Source organism: Salvelinus alpinus, chromosome 6, assembly GCF_045679555.1.
Source record: "Salvelinus alpinus chromosome 6, SLU_Salpinus.1, whole genome shotgun sequence".
Lineage (NCBI taxonomy): Eukaryota > Metazoa > Chordata > Actinopteri > Salmoniformes > Salmonidae > Salvelinus > Salvelinus alpinus.
This window is the reverse complement of record NC_092091.1, coordinates 48233304-48252710: the sequence shown is the minus strand read 5'-3', so window position 1 is coordinate 48252710 and position 19407 is coordinate 48233304. Positions and strand designations below refer to the sequence as shown.

The window sequence follows — 19407 nt, the reverse complement described above, 5'->3', positions numbered from 1 at the left end:
TTTGTTATAGTGTATAGGTTTTTGATCCAACACAAGGCAACAAATTATTAATGTAATTCACAATCAGACTGATTAGATTAGTTTGTGTTACATACAGACAGACACTCAACCAGGGGCGATTTTAGCATGTAAAACATGGTGGGGCAAACAAAAAAATATAAACTTTTGAGATGCATGCCCGCAAACCCACTACAAAACACAACGCTAAACAATACATTAATTACACTATAACGGTGACAAACGGTGGCCACACACTGTTAGGACCTAAGTAAAGCTGTCCCAACACCTTACCACTGCTACACCTGGCTGTCAGCAGAGCCTTGTCTGGCAGCAAAACAGTTAATTCAGCCTCATTTACTGCCTTTAAAAAAACTGCTGATATGGCTGACCTGCTTAAAGAAATGTGGTTTCTACTGACAATTGAGATTTACAAACTATGGCTTAAGGGTACGACGAGCAGATAAGAGGCAATCCGTAATTTCGATTAAGACATTAATGAGCAAGCTAGGATGGATGTAGTCAATATAACTATTTGTTCAGCACTTTTGAAATGTACAGCAACAGAATTCAAGAACATGGGCCGTTCTTACAGTATTCTCCCTGTACACCAAGCCAGAACCGTATAATAAATAAAGGGGGCATATAAGCAGACAATGAAAGCTCTTACAATATTCAATGATTACATTTCTCTAAAACAGGCTATAGGCTACATGTGCACCACCAAGTCAAAACAGTAGGTGAAATTAGGAGGGGAAACTGGACCAAATTATTAGGGTGGGGCACATGGGCTACTAACAGCTTACTACACAACATACACTTAGTATTACTTTCTTAGCTACAGTATACATATATCCCTGGCATATTACATAATTTATGCAGCAGCATACAAGACATTTTTGGACTCAGGAAGGTGGCGCGGCAGTCCTACGTGGGCAAATTTTGTCCTCAAACTTTGTTATCAAAGTCTGCCAGTCTCTGGATTTATGGTGCGTTCAAGACAACTGGGAACTCTGGGAAAAAAACAAGGTTGAATCATGAATGACGTCAGTGATCTTCAGGTCGGAGCTCTAGAAAGAGGCCCTAGTTCCTGACTTGCAATTCCAAGTTGGATGACCGTTCAAAACGTATTTTCCCAGTCGGAGCCCGTTTTTTCCGAGTTCCCAGTTGTCTTGAACTCACTGAAATCAGATTTTCCAGTTCTGAGTTTCCATTTCTTTTGAGCCCGACAGAAGTCATGCTGGATTGACACCATGGCCAATGTTGAATGTTTATCCTTATAAGCTTGGAAAAGAGACCCTTAAACCAAGACTTGGGACCACACACCCACTCCACTGAATAGCAGGCTAGTGATTGCTTTGCAATGCTTGCAGTTAGCCACTGATTCCTTCCAAACCAATCATTGTTGAATTTGCAATTTCCAACTTGTTGTGTAATGTTTGTCCAGTGTCCGATGAGTACCGATACGTTTTATCTATAATTTCTCTTCATTATTTCTCTTCATATGATAAGGATTAAAAAGGATTTGCCAGTAGATTGTCGACCTGATTCATGATGACTGCTAGCTTGCTAGCTAAGATTTTGAAATATGTTGTTGACATGATCAGCCCAGTCAAAGCTGCTGTAGATATGTGATTTGACATCATTTTATGTGTGGCCAATGACCTTGAGCCTTCGTGGTTGGCCACTTCTAATGTAACTCTATGGCAGCACCCAAGGTGCTTGAATTTTCGAGCTCTACCCTTAGATTTGTTGGTGACGTAGTGTCCCCATGAGTAACAGAACACGGAGCCAATCACAGTGTAACTAGAGAACATTACCAACCTCTACGCTACGTATTTTCCGCTGGCTTGCCCCATCACCACAGAAAGCACTGAGCTAGGCTGAAACACCTGCATTTTGGAGCATTTGTGCAGCTTTATTAACCCCCCCCCTCAAAATGTACGTTGTTTGCAAACTGATATGTGACACGTATTAATGCCAAAATAACATGCAAAACAGGCATCACCCTCCCCCCCCCCAAAAAAAACTACAACTTTACCCAACTGTAAAAATAGTAAGGTTAGCTCCGTCCTCACTACTCTTGTTCTTTCTTTCTTATTATTAATATTTCTTTCTTTCTACCTGCCTTCATCTCCCTCGCGCTCTCCAGTGGAGAACCTTCAGAACCTGTTGTCTGGTGTGACAGAGCTAGCGCCACGTCCAGAGGAGGGGTTAGGGTCCGGGGCTATGCCCAGGAGGGCAGACACCTTCGAGGGCTACGACAGCAGCCCCACCATCCTCAACAAGAGTAAGTCCCCTCCACCTGCCTGCCCTGGTCTACATGTGCTCTATCACCATTGTATTCCCATTAGGGCTGATGCAATACCAGAAAACATTGTGTGCTATAGCTTAAATGTGACTTGGGATGTCATCATAAGGGGCGGCAGGGTAGCCTAGTGGTTAGAGCGTTGGACTAGTAACCGAAAGGTTGCAAGTTCAAATCCCCGAGCTGACAAGGTACAAATCTGTCGTTCTGCCCCTGAACAGGCAGTTAACCCACTGTTCCTAGGCCGTCATTGAAAATAAGAATTTGTTCTTAACTGACTTGCCTAGTTAAATAAAGGTAAAATAAAAAAATAAATAAAAATAAGGATGTTTGTTTCCAACATTAGGGCTGTTTTCCTAAAGAAGTTGAGTCCGCTTTGTGTTTTGTTTCCTAGGCACGATACTAACGAGTATTGCAATACTGGTATCGTCCCAGCCCTAATTCCCATAGTGTATTCAAACGTGTGTGTGTGTGTGTGTGTGTGTGTGTGTGTGTGTGTGTGTGTGTGTTTGTTAGAAGGCAGTGTGAAGAAGAACTACAGTGGAGGTGACAAGGCCAGAGACAGGAGCCAGAGAGCCCGCTCTGACACCCAGCTTAAGGAGATTCAGGCCAGCCAGGCCCTGGAGCAGCCACCGGTGGGTCACACACACACACACACTCACTCACGTTAACAAACACAGCAAAAAATGGATGAGAAAATGTCTTGAAAGGACAGACTGAGCCACAACTTAAGTTCCAGGGTGACCAGGGCAACACACTCCCTGTCCCCACAACAGGGCCAGCAGTGTAGCTTATATTGAGTAAACAGTGATAAGAGCATCACACCAGGTCGTTCAGAAATGTTCTTCAGGGCTACTCTCAACCTGAACTGTTAGTTAGGTAGCGAACTGTACCAGTATTTCCAGATAAATAGATTAGATGACCCAGTATTCCGAATGGGGACAGAACAAAAGCTACTTTACGCTGTCATTACTTAGTAATGAAAGAGTAATCCATCCAGCTGACATGTGTGGCATATCAAGAAGCTGATTAAACAGCATGATCATTACACAGGTGCACCTTGTGCTGGGGACAATAAAATACCACTCTAAAATGTGCAGTTTGGTCACACAACACAATGCCACAGATGTCTCAAGTTTTGGGGGAGCGTGCAATTGGCATACTGACTCCAGGAATGTCCAGCAGAGCTGTTGCCAGTAAATTAAATGTTAATTTCTCACCATAACCTGCATCCAACGTCATTTTAGAGAATTTGGCAGTAAGTCCAACCAGCCTCACAACCGCAGACCATTTGTAACCACCTTAGCCCAGGATCTCCACATCCGGCTGCGGGATCATCTGAGACCAGCCACCCGGACAGCTGATGAAACTGTGGGTTTGCACAACCAAATAATTTCTGCACAAACTGTCAGAAAACGTTTAGCGTGCTCGGCGTGTGTGCTCGGCGTCCTCACCAGGGTCTTTACCTGACTGCAGTTTGGCGTTGGTGGCCACTGGCACGCTGGAGAAGTGTGCTCTTAACGGCAGAATCCCGGTTTAAACTGTACGGGCAGATGGCAGACAGCGTGTATGGCGTCCTGTGGGCGAGTGGTTTGCTGATGTCATGGTGGGGTTATGGTATAAGCAGGCATAAGCTACGGACAACAAACACAATTGCATTTTATCGATGGCAATTTGAATGCACAGAGATACTGTGACGAGATCCCCTGGCCCTCCCATTGTCGTGCCATTCACCGCTGCCTTCACCTCATGTTTCAGCTTGATAATGCACGGCCCCATGTCGCAAGGATCTGTACACAATTCCTGGAAGCTGGAAAAGTCCCAGTTCTTCCATGACCTGCATACTCTCACAGGTGTACAATCCCATAGTGTCCAAACCTAGAGTTGTATTTTGATCTTCTCTTTCCGTTCCTGTCTCGGTCTCCCTAGTTCTTTGACCTGGTGTTGATGCTGTCTCAGAGACTCTACAGCCTGCAGGTGAACAAAACAACACTGCTCACTCGCGTTTCCCTAGATACCCTCAGTAACAACCTCTCCACATCCACTTCCATGCTCATTCCAGCATGTGGCTCTGCTCCAACCCTTTGTGTGTCTGTGCGTGACTGGGCCATGAACAATCAATCGGACTGCGGTCTTCCACACTTACCAATGCGAGACGCCAGACCCCGTCTGTCTGCATGTCAATGAAAATGATAAAATGACATCATATGGAGACTACTAGACTAGCCTTTTGGTTGCTTATGGTCCGTGACCACAAGCCTCATGCTTTCCAGAATTTGACCCACGTATCTCCTCCTCTCCACCGGTCTCCCCTCCCCCTTTAGGCCATCATCACACAGCAAGACAGCTACATCAAGCTGCAGCGCACCTCCCTCACTGAGCGTTCCTCCTTCCCCGGCCGCCACCGCGGCAATGTGCTCCTGAAGCAGGAGAAACAGAGGACGCTGGCCCTGCAGAGGGAGGAGCTGGCCAGCTTCCACAAGTTGCAATTACTGCACCGACAGGAGCAGGTGGGACACAGTCGAAATTAGATTTATGGTCGCCCTCCAGGTCGTCTTCATTACAATTGCACTATGTAGATCATTAAATCTCATAATACTAGTAAAAGGGAACCACATTAATACGATCATGATAATTCCCGATAAAACAAGACGACCTCAAACTCACCCTATGACTTTTACTTAATGCAGTATTATTCCAGTCTGCATTTAGTCAAGTTGAATCTTGTTTCTACCCAGGCTCGTTGGGAGAGGGAGCGGGAAAGCCACCGGTTGCAGGCAGAGGCCGCAGAGGACAGGCTGAGGCAGAGAGAGGAGGAGTGCAGGAGGCTGGAGGAGAAGAGAGAGGAGCTGGAGAGACAGAGGGAGATGTACCAAGAGGATCTGGAGAGACTGAGGGAGTCGACCCGCAACGTGAAGAAGGAACACCTGGAGCAAGACAATCGAGGTGGGTGACGATGTTTTTATTTTATTTAACCTGGCAAGTCAGTTAAGAATTCTTATTTACAATGCCAGCCTACCGGAGAACAGTGGGTTAACTGCCTTGTTCAGGGGCAGAACGACAGATTTTTACCTTGTCAGCTTGGGGATTCGATCCAGCAACCTTTTGGTTACTGGCCCAATGCTCTCACTTGCCGCCCCTAAAACATACACACACAATCACACGTATACACACACGCAATCACACGCATACACACACTTATACCCTAGATCCATGTGAATCGTTGTGCTATCCATACCTGCACATGGCTTACATGGCCCAACCCTACAACTCAATGGTGGTTCCCAATGAAAACTTTTGGAGTTGTCTGGTGACCTACCAAGTGAACAAAACCAAATTCATCAAGCCATAACCTAAAAAGAGTGGTTGGCCCTGATCTGCCATTTTGGAAGTTCACACTCCCGATTCTCTCTTCCCCCTCACCTCTTACCCCATCCAGCAAAGAAAACACTTCTTCTGTGTTTCAGTGTTCACTTTACCAACAGCAGAACAGGGCACACAGATATTGTGGTTGTGAATGTGTATTTCATGCCTGGGCAAGATAAGGCATGTCCAGACTGCTGTGGTACGAGAGGGACAGGTTAAGGAGCTTCAGCCATTACCATGCTCCTCCTTCCCTCCCTCACACCCCTGCCTTCCCTGACTCCCTCCCTCCCTGCCCTCATCCCCTGGCCCTCCCTCCGTCTCCTCCCTCACCTCCTTCCTGGCCTCCCTCCGTCTCCTCCCTCACTTCCAGGATCTGATAGTATAGGCAACATTGATGGGGATGGGGGCTACAAAGAATCAGAATCACCGTAAGTCGAATTGTGTCATCGTCCATAAATGTTGCAGTTTTAAAGGAAGTTTGCTGCAATTCGACACATTTTGCCATGGGGTGGATCGAAGATTTAGCAATTTCATAACTAATTTCATGCAATTCTACTCATTTTGCTCTGGGTCGAAGAGAATAATTAGCAGTTTTACTGGCAATTATACACATTTTGCCATAGGGTGTAGAATTTTTTTCCAGTTTTTAATATGATATCAGAGTGAGAGTGACTAACAAAGTCAATGGGGGCCCCCCGGTTGGTAATTCGACCATGATTACTGCAAGTTCAGATAGCAGCATACCACCCGGCATCCCAGTGCTGTCTTGCCTTTGAAGCTAAGCAGGATTGGTCCTGGTCGGTCCCTGGATGGGAGACCAGATGCTGCTGGAAGTGGTGATGGAAGGCCTGTAGGAGGTGTTTTTTTCTCTGGTCAAAAAAATATCCCAATGCCCCAGGGCAGTGATTGGGGACATTGCCCTGTGTATGGTGCCTTCTTTCGGTTTGGGACGTTAAACGGGTGTCCTGACTCTCTGTAGTCACTAAAGATCCCATGGCACTTATCATAAGAGGAGGGGTGTTAACCCCTGTGTCTTGGGTAAATTCCCAGTCTGGCCCTCAAACCTTCATGGCCACCTAATCATCTCCAGCTTCCAATTGACTCATTCATCCCGCCTCCGCTACTCTGTAACTATTCCCCAGGTCGTTGTTGTAAATGTGTGTGTTCTTAGTCAACTTACCTGGTAAAATAAGGGATAAATAAAAAATAACTTACCAATCTAAAACATTTTTGCTGACATGGGCTGTCAGTGACTGACATAACAAGAGGCAAACTGCTGATGCACAACCACATTTTGAAATTGCACCTTGTATATTCTGCTATTCTAACTCAGCAGTAAGTTGACACCCCAACTGAGTTCCTGATATAGACCATGCATAGGTTATATGCATGGTCCAATATGTTAAAATAACATCATTTTTACCCATATGTTATTGGACTCATTTCTGGAGGTGGAAATTATGTCAGCATAATTTTATTTTCATACAATTTGGAGTAGAATGTCCTTTCAAAAAGTCCTTCTACATAGAAATTATCCTGGCGAGGACCCCGGAACCCCTACGCAAGAGGACTGGAATTGGTCAAACTCAGTTTAATACATGTACAAAATTATCCTCTGGCCTCCCGAGTGGCGAAGTGGTCTAAGGCACTGTATCACAGTGCTAGCTGTGCCACTAGAGGTTCTGGGTTTGAGTCCAGGCTCTGTCGCAGCCTGCCGCGACCGGGAGACCCATGGGGCGGCGCACAATTGGCCCAGCGTCGTCCGTGTTAGAGGAGGGTTTGGCCGGCAGTGATGTCCTTCTCCCCGCACTAGCGACTCCTGTAGTGGGCCGGGCGCAGTGTACGGTTGCCAGGTGAACTGTTCTTCTTCTGACACATTGGTGCCGCTGGCTTCCGGGTTAAATGGGCATTGTGTCAGGAAGCAGTGTGGCTTGGTTGGGTTGTGTTTTGGAGGATGCACGGCTCTCGACCTTCGCCTCTCCCGAGTCCGTATGGGAGTTGCAGCGATGAGACAAGACTGTAACTACCAATTGGATACCACGAAATTGGGGAGAAAACGGGGTACATTTTTAATTATTTTTTATTGAAACATAATAACAATTATCATCTTTGCCAAAAAGCATTATGGTCATTACTTTTTTTACATGAAAGGGGAGGTTAACTTGGCCCCGCAGACAATCAATCTGAGATCGACTTAAATTTCAGTCATGGTATTATTTTTGTTGCTTTAACCCCTGCCTCTCTCTGCCCTCCCTCACCCTCCTCCCTCTCTCCCGGCCCTCCTTCCCTCATCCCCCTCCCTCCCTCTCTGCCCTCCCTGGCCTTTATCCCTCACCCCCCTTGTACCTTCCCTACCTTCCCTGCCCTCCCTCCCTCACCTTCCTGGCATCAGCTAAAGATGATATGAAAAATCATCAGCCCTGATCATCAGCCTCTGAACAATATGTGTTACTGTGCAGGAGAAAGGACTTGGGTCTGTCTGCCCCCCCCCCCCCCCAGACACACACACACCCATGCCACCTCCCTGAGCCTGTTTACTGATAGGCAGTGTGAAAACAATAGCAGCAGCCCAGCTAAGGGGAAACACACACACACACAACCTGATATCTCAACACAGTTCTACCCAGTCACCCAGGAAGCGACCCACACAGGCAAAGCAGTCTTTCTCTCTCCTTCCTTCTCTCTTTCCTTCTCAATTTCTCTTTTACTGTTAAACCCAATGCGTTGTATTGTGTGTGAGTTTCAGGGAAGAAGAAACTTCAGGAAGCTGTGCTGTAATTTCAGTTATAGTGTTAGTAGATATGTCTGTGTGAAAGCTATGATACCCAAGACTGGGTTCAATGGTTTTCTAGTGCTTCCCTCCGTTCAGCAACAAGGTATGTTTTTAGATAGTCTTCAGAGGTTGCTTCTACTGAGGGGAAGTACAACTGAGTTGACTACATAAATACCTGATGAATAAGCTGCACACATACGATGACCCAGTCAATACTGATTGAGGTTGTCTCTGTCTGAGGTCTTCAGTGCCACTTTGCTGTTTGCCGCTCCTTATTGGTCAACAGATGTGTGTCCATTTTCTAATTGACCTATAGAGGCGTGTCCGTCTTTTTTGACTGAACACTTGTCACCCCGACTGATTGCAAAAAGCTAAATTAGCATGATATGAGCTGAATTAAATCTAAAAGGCATTTAAAATTAAAATAAAAGCTTGGTATACGCTCAGTGCTCCGTTGACATTTAACAGAAATATGCTTTTTTTTATATTTGAAAAAAAACAACATGAATTTCGAATGAATATGAAAAGTGTATACTAAAATCTGAAAATACTACATGTCATGTCTCAAAATCGATATCCATCTTACCTCTATATTGTTTTATGTCCTGCGGATTCGAGAAGAAATATGAGTTCAAGTGGAAAGTGAGTGTGTCAGGTAACCAGTAGCTTTCATTCTTTCACAGAATCCAGCCTAGCTGATGTGATGCAATTTTCAGAATTTGTTTTGAACACTTTTTTTTCTTCTGGCCTCTATTGATTTAGTCACTCTAATTCTGGCCATCCTACAAGGGTAAAAACTCACAACTTTTGAACGGATTATGATAAGAGGTTTGGACCATTGGTTTTCTTCGAGGATTATCTACACAATTGACATCGAAAGATGCGTATTTGATTGGACACCATACTGGCTCTGTAATGTTCTGAACCACCAGATAGACAGCAGTCTAAAGTGATTTATTTATTTTATTTTATTAGGATCCCCCATTAGCTGATGCCATGATGACAGCTAGGTAGGAATGGCGCCGGAGGGGATGGCTGGTGTTTTACGGCTCCTAACCAATTCTGCTATTTTTGTGTGTTTTTTCGCATTGTTTGTAACTTATTTTGTACATAATGTTGATGCTACCGTCTCTTATGACCGAAAGAGCTTCTGGATATCAGAACAGCAATTACTCACCTCGAACTGGAAGAAGATTTTTTTCTATAATGAGTCTGACGCGAAGGATATAATAATGCTTCCAGACAAGGCCCAAATCCCCGTCATTCGCATGAAGAAAATAAGGATAATACAGGGGGCGGAGATCAGGGTGCCTTGTGAGAATTCGTGGGCGAGTAGGTAACCCGCCTCTACCATCCGTTCTATTGGCCAACGTGCAATCACTGGAGAATAAACTGGATGAGCTTTGTTCGAGACTATCCTACCAACGGGACATTAAAAACTGTAATATCTTACGCTTCACGTTTCACGGATAATATACAGTTGGCTGGGTTTTCTGTGCATCGGCTGGACAGAACAGCTACGTCCGGTAAGACGAGGGGTAGGGGTGTGTCTATTTGTAAACAACAGCTGGTGCGCGATGTCTAATATTAAGGTATTCTAGAGGTATTGCTCGCTTGAGGTAGAGTAACTCATGATAAGCAACCAAGTTACCATCTACCATGTTGTGCTGCTGCCATGTTATGTTGCTACCATGCTGTTGTAATGTTGTGTTGCTACCATGCTGTGTTATGTGTTGCTGCCATGCTATGTTGTTGTCTTAGTTCTCTCTTTATGTAGTGTTGTGTTGTCTCTCTTGTCGTGATGTGTGTTTTGTCCTAGATTTTTATTTATTTGTATTTTTAATCCCCCGTCCCCGCAGGAGGCCTTTTGCCTTTTGGTAGGCAGTCATTGTAAATAAGAATTTGTACTTAACTGACTTACCTAGTTAAATAAATAAAATAAAAAGCTGTAGGCAACACTATCTACCAAGAGAGTTTTCATCTATATTTTTATAGCCATATATTTACCATATATTTACCACCACAAACCGATGCTGGCACTAAGACCACACTCAACGAGCTGTGTAAGACCAAAATCAAACAAGTAAATGCTCATCCAGAAGCGGCACTCCTAGTGGCCGTGGACTTTAATGCAGGCAAACTTAAATCCGTTTTACCTCATTTCTACCAGCATGTCACAACCAGAGGGGAAAAAACTCTACACCAATCCAGTTGGATAATCTGACCATAATTCTATCCTCCTGATTCCTGCTTACAAGCAAAAACTAAATTATGTTAATGAATTACCGTCATGTGTTTTGAAGGACTCTGTTGCTGTATATGACAAAACTGAAATGCTGAATTGTTTCAATGAGCACTTTGTATCATCTGGTAGGCTGTTTGATTCAGTGTCCTCTGTCTCTGTACAACCCTGTGTGGATGAACCAGTGAGAGCTGGTCAAACTTTTAGCTTTTTGCCATTCTCAGTGCAGGTGGTACATAAAGCCCTGAAATCCTTAGATCAGAGAAAGCCTGAAGGTCCTGATCTTTTGGATCCCCGCTTTTTAAATCTGGCAGCTGATTTCATAGCTGAACCACTTACATATCTGTTCAATCTAACCCTGGAATGTAATGAAATTCCAAAAATCTGGAAATCAGCATTTTTGCTACCACTTTTAAAAGGGGGAGATCCAACTCTTTTAAATAATTATAGGCCAATCTCAAAGCTGTCACCCCTGGTGAAAATACTTGAACCCCTAGCACAATTACAGCAGCCATGAAAGTTTTCAATGATATCACTGAAGCCCTTGACAAAAAACAGCACTGTGTCTCACTTTTTATTGATCTCTCTAAGGCTTTTGATACAGTTGATCATGCTATACTAAGGCAGAGATTGTCGAGTGTATGTCTTTCAGAGCATGCAGTTGCATGGTTTGCTAACTATCTGTCTGATAGAACTCAGTGCACTCAATTTGATGGGCTTATGTCTGTTAAATTGTCTGTCTGCCCTTCCTGGTTAAATAAACGGTTAAATAAAAAATAAAAATAAATTGTAAAAATAAAGCAGGAAGTACCAGTGACTTGCTCAATACGGAAGTGGTCAGATGACGCGGATGCTACGCTACAGGACTGTTTTGCTAGTACAGACTGAAATATATTCTGGGATTCATACAATGGCATTGAGGAGTATATCACCTCAGTCACCTGCTTCATCAGTAAGTGCATCGATGTCATCGTCCCCACAGTGACCGTACATATCCCAACCAGAAGCCATGGATTACAGGCAACATCCGCTCTGAGCTAAAGGTTAGAGTTGCCGTTTCAAGGAGCGGGACACTATAAGAACGCTTATAAGAAATCCCGCTATGCCCTCAGACAAACCATCAGGCAAAGCGTCAATACAGGGCTAAGATTGAATCCTACCACACCGGCTCTGACACTCGTCGGATGTGGCTGGAAAATATTGCAAACTATTACGGACTACAAAGGGGAAACCCAGCCGCGAGCTGCCCAGTGGCGTAAGCCTACCAGACGGGCTAAATGCCTTTTATGATCGCTTCGAGGCAAGCAACACTGAAGCATGCATGAGAGCACCAGCTGTTCCGGACGACTTTGTGATCACGCTCTCCATATCCAATGTGAGCAAGACCTTTAAACAGGTCAACATTCACAAGGCCGCAGGGCCAGACAGATTACCAGGACGTGTACTCAGAGCATGTCCTTTCTAATTGACCTGGCCCGGTTATCCTGGAAGGATATTGACCTCATCCCGTCAGTAGAGGATGCCTGGTTATTCTTTAAAAGTGCCTTCCTCACCATCTAATACATTTAGAACCAGGAACAGATATAGCCCTTGGTTCACTCCAGACTTGACTGCCCTTGACCAGCACAAAAACATCCTGTGGCGTACTGCATTAGCATCGAATAGTCCCCGTGATATGAAACTTTTCAGGGAAGTTAGGAACCAATATACACAGACAGTTAGGAAAGCTAAGGCTAGCTTTTTCAAACAGAAATTTGCATCCTGTAGCACAAACTCAAAAAAGTTCTGGGACACTGTAAAGTCCATGGAGAATAAGAGGACCTCCTCCCAGCTGCCCACTGCACTGAGGCTAGGAAACACTGTCACCACCAATAAATCCACTATAATTGAGAATTTCAATAAGCATTTTTCTATGGCTGGCCATGCTTTGCTACCCCTACCCCGGTCAACTGCCCTGCACCCCCCACAGCAACTCGCCCAAGCCTCCCCCATTTCTCCTTCACCCAAATCCAGATAGCTGATGTTCTGAAAGAGCTGCAAAATATGGACCCCTACAAATCAGCCAGGCAATCTGGATCCTCTCTTTCTAAAATGATCTGCCAAAATTGTTGCAACCCCTATTACTAGCCTGTTCAACCTCTTTTGTATCATCTGAGATTCCCAAAGATTGGAAAGCTGCCGCGGTTATCCCCCTCTTCAAAGGGGGAGACACTCTAGACCCAAACTGCTACAGACCTATATCTATCTTACCCTGCCTTTCTAAAGTCTTTGAAAGCCAAGTTAATAAACAGATTACTGACCATTTTGAACCGCACCGTACCTTCTCCGCTATGCAATCTGGTTTCAGAGCTGGTCATGGGTGCACCTTTGCCACGCTCAAGGTCCTAAACGATATCATAACCGCCATCGATAAGAGACATTACTGTGCAGCCGTATTCATCGACCAGGTGGTAGGCAACAACACATCTGCCACGCTGATCCTCAACACGGGGCCCCTCAGGGGTGTGTGCTCAGTCCCCTCCTGTACTCTCTGTTCACCCACGATTGCATGGCCAGGCACGAATCCAACACTATTAAGTTTGCTGACGATACAACGGTGGTAGGCCTGATCACCGACAACGATGAGACAGCCTAAAGGGAGGAGGTCAGAGAGACCTGGCAGTGTGGTGCCAGGACAACAACCTCTCACTCAAAATGAGCAAGACAAATGAGATGATTGTGAACTACAGGAAAAGGAGGGCCGAACACGCCACCATTCACATCGATGGGGCTGTAGTGGAGCAGATCGAAAGTTTCAAATTCCTTGGTGTCCACATCACCAACAAACTATCATGGTCCAAACACACCAATAAAGTCATGAAAAGGGCAGTACAACTCCCTTTACCCATCAGGAGACTGAAAAGATTTGGAATGGGTCCCCAGATCCTCAAAAAGTTGACCGGTTGCATCACTGCCTGGTATTGCAACTGCTCGGCATCCGACCGTAAGGCGCTACAGAGGGTAGTGCTTTATAGCCCAGTACATCACAGGCGTGAAGATTCCTTCCATCCAGGACCTATATACTAGGCGGTGTCAGAGGAAGGCCTTGACTTGGTATCAGTACCCCCTGTATATAGCCTCATTATTGTTATTTTAATGTTATTTAAAAATATATATGTTTTACTTTAGTTTATTTAATAAATATTTTCTTAACTGCATTGTTGGTTAAGGGCTTGTAAGTAAGCAGTAAGGTCTACATCAATTGTATTTGGCGCATGTGACAAATATGATTTGATTTTAGTCTTCCTGGGGTTCGACACGCAATTTATTAAACAACATTTACAGTTTACATTGAAAGATGAGACAATAGGGATGCAAATTTCTGTCAATTTTGCTGCCGACTAACCGACCCTCATTAACTGTTTCTTTTTTTCCACAGAGTAAAATGACATGACCTATAGAAAATGAAAGATGGAGGCGCTTTCTGTTCATTCCATTCACCACGGAGCTCCGCTGACTATACCTGTTTCGGATTATCTTTGGCGCTGCATTTGAGGCGCTGTCGATTCCAAGGTGATGAATCCCGGCCCAGGTTCGGCATTGCATTCGCTGATGTTGGCATTCGAAACGGCTTTGTGAAGTGATAACCTATATTTAGAGGCTTCAATTGGGCCTACATATTATTAAGGCTATGGTTTTGATTCCCTTTGATGCATTTGATTTATCAACATAGAATTTTGTTGTATTGAGAGACAATTGTCTTTGACGATTTGAATAAAATTGATCAGACATTTCGTAAATTGAAATGCACATTATTACTCCTTTTTAGAACCCTCGCAGATTAACTTGACTAAATAAAATAATGGTTCCCCTGATAACCTACTCCTGTGTGAATTGCATGCGTACGAAGAACAGACATTTTCATTGAGAAGCAGCCAATTGTAAAACCTTTCATTTCATTTTCTAAATTAAAACATTTGCTATTTCAGTTCGCTATTAAAGGATTTTTGAAAGAAATATTATACAATTTTGCATATCCTATTCTTCAAAAAGATTTTTCATAAATATGCAAAGAATTAATGGTTTTGTTTATTCTAATACTCTCAATAAGACAATGACAGGAACAACATTTGGCTACTATTATCCTACAATATATGCTAATTTTAACAACACTGTATTAACCTACATACAATATAGCCTAATTTTAATATACATTAATACCTGCATGTGTTTTCCGAGGAACTGTCATCTTTTCCGCAGAGGAGATGTGTTTGCAGGAGCCTGAATGTGATGGGGTATATGTTGAAGATGGACACCTTTCAGATGACATGGTGGTGGTTGCTCATTTTAGGGTTGCCAAGACATACTTGATCTCTGTCATTATTTGCCAGTGGTTTTTTGGGAGCTCGAGAGTCCTGGTTTCATGCAGCTTGGTGACGGTCCGGTTGGACAGCACGTCTGTCACTGCCCACCACTGCACCACCAACCTCTCAAACATGCCACAGACCGAGTTCCAGTGTGTCTTACACGACTGGATCAAATCAAATGTATTTGTCACATACACGTGTTTAGCAGATGTTATTGCGGGTGTAACGAAATGCTTGTGTTTCTAGCTCCAACAGTGCAGTAATATCTAACAAGTAATATCTAACAATTTCACAACAATACACACAAATCTAAAGTAAAGGAATTAAGAATATATAAATATTTGGACGAGCAATGTATCTTAGTCATAAACTAAGTAGAATAAGATACAGTAGAATAGGATAGAATACAGTAGATGAGATGAGTAATGCAAAATATGTATACATTATTAAAGTGGCCAGTGATTTCAAGTCTATGTATAAAGGGCAGCCTCTAATGTGCTAGTGATGGCTTTTTAACAGTCTGATGACCTTGAGTTAGACGCTGTTTTTCAGTCTCTCTGTCCCAGCTTTGATGCGCCTGTACTGACCTTGCCTTCTGGATGATAGCGGGGTGAACAGGCAGTGGCTTGGGTGGTTGTTGTCCTTGATGATCTTTTTGGACTTCCTGTGACATCGGGTGCTGTATGTGTAGGTAGTTTGGGCAGGTAGTTTGCCCCCGGTGATGCGTTGGGCAGACCGCACCACCCCTGTAGAACCTTGCGGTTGCGGGCGGTACAGTTGCCATACCAGGCAGTGATACAGCCCGAAAGGATGCTCTCAATTGTGAATCTGTAAAGTTTGTGATGGTTTTAGGTGCCAAGCCAAATTTCTCAGCCTCCTGAGGTTGAAAAGGCGCTGTTGCGCCTTCTTCACCACACTATCTGTGTCGGTGGACCATTTCAGTTCATCAGTGATGTGTACGCAGAGGAACGTGAAGCTTTCCACCTTCTCCACTGCGGTCCCATCGATGTGGATAGGGAGGGGGGGGGGGGGCTCGGCTCCCTCTGCTGTTTCCTGAAGTCCACGATCAGCTCTTTGTTGACATTGTGTGAGAGGTTATTTTCCAGGCACCACACTTCCTGGTCCCTCACCCTCCTCCTCCCTGTAGTCTGTCTTGTCATTGTTGGTAATCAGGCCTACTGCTATTGTGTCGTCTCCAAACTTGATAATTGAGTTGGAGACGTGCGTTGCCACGCAGTCATGGGTGAACAGGGAGTACAGGAGGGGGCTGAGCACGCATCCTTGTGGGACCCCAGTGTTGAGGATTAGCGAAGTGGAGGTGTTGTTTCCTACCTTAATCACCTGGAAGCGGCCCGTCAGGAAGGACCCAGTTGCACAGGGCGGGGTTCAGACCCAGGGCCTTGAGCTTAATATTGAGCTTGGAGGGTACTATGGTGTTGAATGCTGAGCTATAGTAATGAGCAGCATTCTTACAGTGGTTTGTCCTTTAAAAGTTGCAGTGTACTGCAGGACAGCTTGCATAGTGCCGCAGAATTCTATGGCACATTATTCAAGTGTCTACGACTGTTACCATTAATGCTAGTTAGTGTGTGCCATTCAGAGGGTGAAAGGGCAAGACAAAAGATTTAAGTGCCTTTGAACGGGGTATGGTAGTAGATGCCAGGCACCAGTTGTAAGCCACCTGCATTTGGCTATAGCAGAACAGCATAATGGTCCGGACGGCCCTTGCTGTGCCTGTTGAGCAGTTGGTCAGGTTCTGTTGTCAGAAGAGGAATGGAAATGTCTGGGTGAACCGACGACCTGATGAACCAACCAGGTATGTTGACTCTGCCTGTCAGAGGTGGAGTTCCAGAGCTCACAGGTGTGACTGGCATGGATTGTGACTCCATCTTGTTCCTCGCCCTCTTCAAAGCGTCATTCTCCGCCTTACTCTCCGCCAATGCCGCCTGGCTCTGGACCAAAGCATCAGCTGTCACCCGTATCTCTGCCCTCAGATAATGTTTCTCTTTTTGCTGGTCTGCCTTCAATGACTCGATCTCGGTCTTCAAAGTTTGAATCTGATCTATTTGCACCTTCATCAGATGAGCAGAATGGTACCGCCCTGAGCACCCATTGATTACAGTGGCTTATGATCGAAACGGTAGGTCAATTAAGAAATACAATTTACTCCAACACACAAATGCTGCGTCACATTTTAAGAATCTAGTAAAACTAATCGCTTTCTTGGCAACCATGCCCAGAGAAGGAGCTCCCGTGCTATAAGATGGAGATGGTGGGACCTCAGTCCACCCTGATGGTTGATGTAAGCCACCACTGTGGTGTTGTCCGTTCTCACCAGGACATGTCTTCCCTTCAGATGTGGAAGGAAAGACAGCAGGGCCAGCAATACAGCTTGGAGCTCTAGTGTATTGATGTGCCTGCCGCTCCAAGGGGTTAGCCAAAAGTCGCTGGCCGACGTGCCCTTGGTCACACCCCCCCCCCAGCCGATCTGGGAGGCAACTGTGCTGACCAGCTCCCGGTAGCACATCCTCAGCATCTCCACCCCACCTGAGAGAAAGGAGCGCCAGTGCCACCTCAACAATGCCCTGAGGCACTGTGCGGTCACCGGAAGCTGGCGGTGATGGTGGCGCTTCAGGTGCAGCTGGTGGGAATTGAACCACCGTTGAAGTGGCCGGAGATGGAGGAGGCCCAGGGGAATCAGCAACGAGGCCGCTGTCAGCAAGCCCAACAGGCGTTGGCAGGTCAGGTCGGATACCACCAGCCCTTGCTGAAAGTGGTCGAAGCAAGATAAGATCTGGTGGGCAGGCGTGCTCTCACCCTCTGGGTGGGTGTTAGACAACTCTTCTTGTCGTTTACAGTAATGCCCAGCCCGCCAATATGGGTCAGGAGCATGTCTCTGTCTGACAGGACCTGGGTCCTGGTCAGGGCACAAATCAGCCAATTGTCCAGTTAATTGAGGATCAACAATCCTCGGGACGTGAGAGGTGCCAGGACAGCGTCCATGCACTTTGTGAAAGTGAGGGCTGCCAAGGAGAAGCCGAAAGGAAGAATCATGAATTCGTAAGCCATCCCTTCGAAAGCGAATCTGAGGTACTGCCAATGAGCTGGGTGAACAGGAACATGGAAGTATGCATCCTTCATGTCCAGCGTAACAAACCACTGGTCCCTGGACACAGCCTGCAACACACCGGCTGGGGACAGCATGTGGAACCTCAGTACCTTCAAGTACTGCGCCCTCCGTTCAAGGTAGTCCCAGCGGTCCGACTCCTGCCCCCGTCCAGGACTGGCAGCAGATGGGCTCTGCCTGCGGTGGCTCCGACCACGCTTCCTGGGAGCGGTACTGGGCCCAATAGAGGGACTAACAGCTCGCTGATGCACCATTCCTGAGGGAGGGAGCTCGTTGCCAACCTGAGCCTGGCTGACCCACTCGCGCATGGCCTCCAATCCCGCCAGGCGCAAGCGTTCTGAGAACACCACACAAAACAGGCATCCAGTAGGGTGCTCCACCGCCCTCTCAGGTTGGCTCAAACCCAGCCAATGCATACACGAGGTATGCGGATCCCCAGGGGGATGCCACCATCACACCTGTCACAAAGGGAAGCCATAAGCTCAGCCAAGCCAACAAGGCCACGAAGCAGGGGTCCGGCACCCTGGGAAAGCTTATGTTGTGACCCACTTGGAGGAATAGGAACCCGGTGAGTAATAAATTACCCAGTACCTCTGCAAAAAAACAGGGAAGACTGTGTGGGAAAAGCAGGCAGACAAAATAAAACAGCAACCAGGTAATGGATTAAATGTATTTATTTTTGTTTTACGGCAACTGCAATATTACCTAGCCGGTTGAATGTCCAAGAAGTAAAAATAGCACCATATGAGTTACCATATGAGTAACTCCGTTAATTAAGGAACTCCAAAGTTAATGTCTCAACGTCGTGGAAAGCCCACCACTATACTCTTACACTCTGCAGGGGAAAGAACAAGAAGAAAACAAACCTGCATGGTAATTAGCAGAGAATGTTTAAGCAATTCACAACACACACATGCCAGTCGGCAAGTTGTGTAAGGTAAATTACAGTGTGTGGCAGCAAGAGCCACCATACTAATGGATGCACACGGAGTCGTAGTGTAACGCTAAGGAAACACAAGTACGACAAACCACGGGCGGAAGATACAGATCAACCGTGCACAGCGAGTGGAGCACTCAATAGGAGGGGCTGGCCATGTGGCCAGCTGCTCCAGGCTGCAAACAGCCAGTGAGTATACTTCTACGCAAGATATTACACTTACCAGTGACTTACCAAGCGAACTTCAGAAAGTTTGTACCTCAAACCATACGGACGTCCGCTTAGAAAATGAAAGAAGATGCGTGTGGCTG

The 19407-nt window shown here is 45.6% G+C and overlaps 1 protein-coding gene across 1 annotated transcript in view; it reads left to right on the top strand.

The window, feature by feature from the left end:
• The window catches only part of LOC139579701 (rho guanine nucleotide exchange factor 18-like), a 40621-nt gene extending 26027 nt beyond the window's left edge, over positions 1 to 14594 (top strand). The window contains exons 12-16 of the mRNA XM_071408535.1: positions 2150 to 2287; positions 2822 to 2940; positions 4630 to 4815; positions 5044 to 5251; positions 14105 to 14594. Coding sequence (XP_071264636.1) covers positions 2150 to 2287; positions 2822 to 2940; positions 4630 to 4815; positions 5044 to 5251; positions 14105 to 14109 — 656 coding nt within the window. The 3' untranslated portion in view covers positions 14110 to 14594. The remainder of the gene's footprint in view (positions 1 to 2149; positions 2288 to 2821; positions 2941 to 4629; positions 4816 to 5043; positions 5252 to 14104) is intronic.
• Positions 14595 to 19407: the final 4813 nt, after the last annotated feature.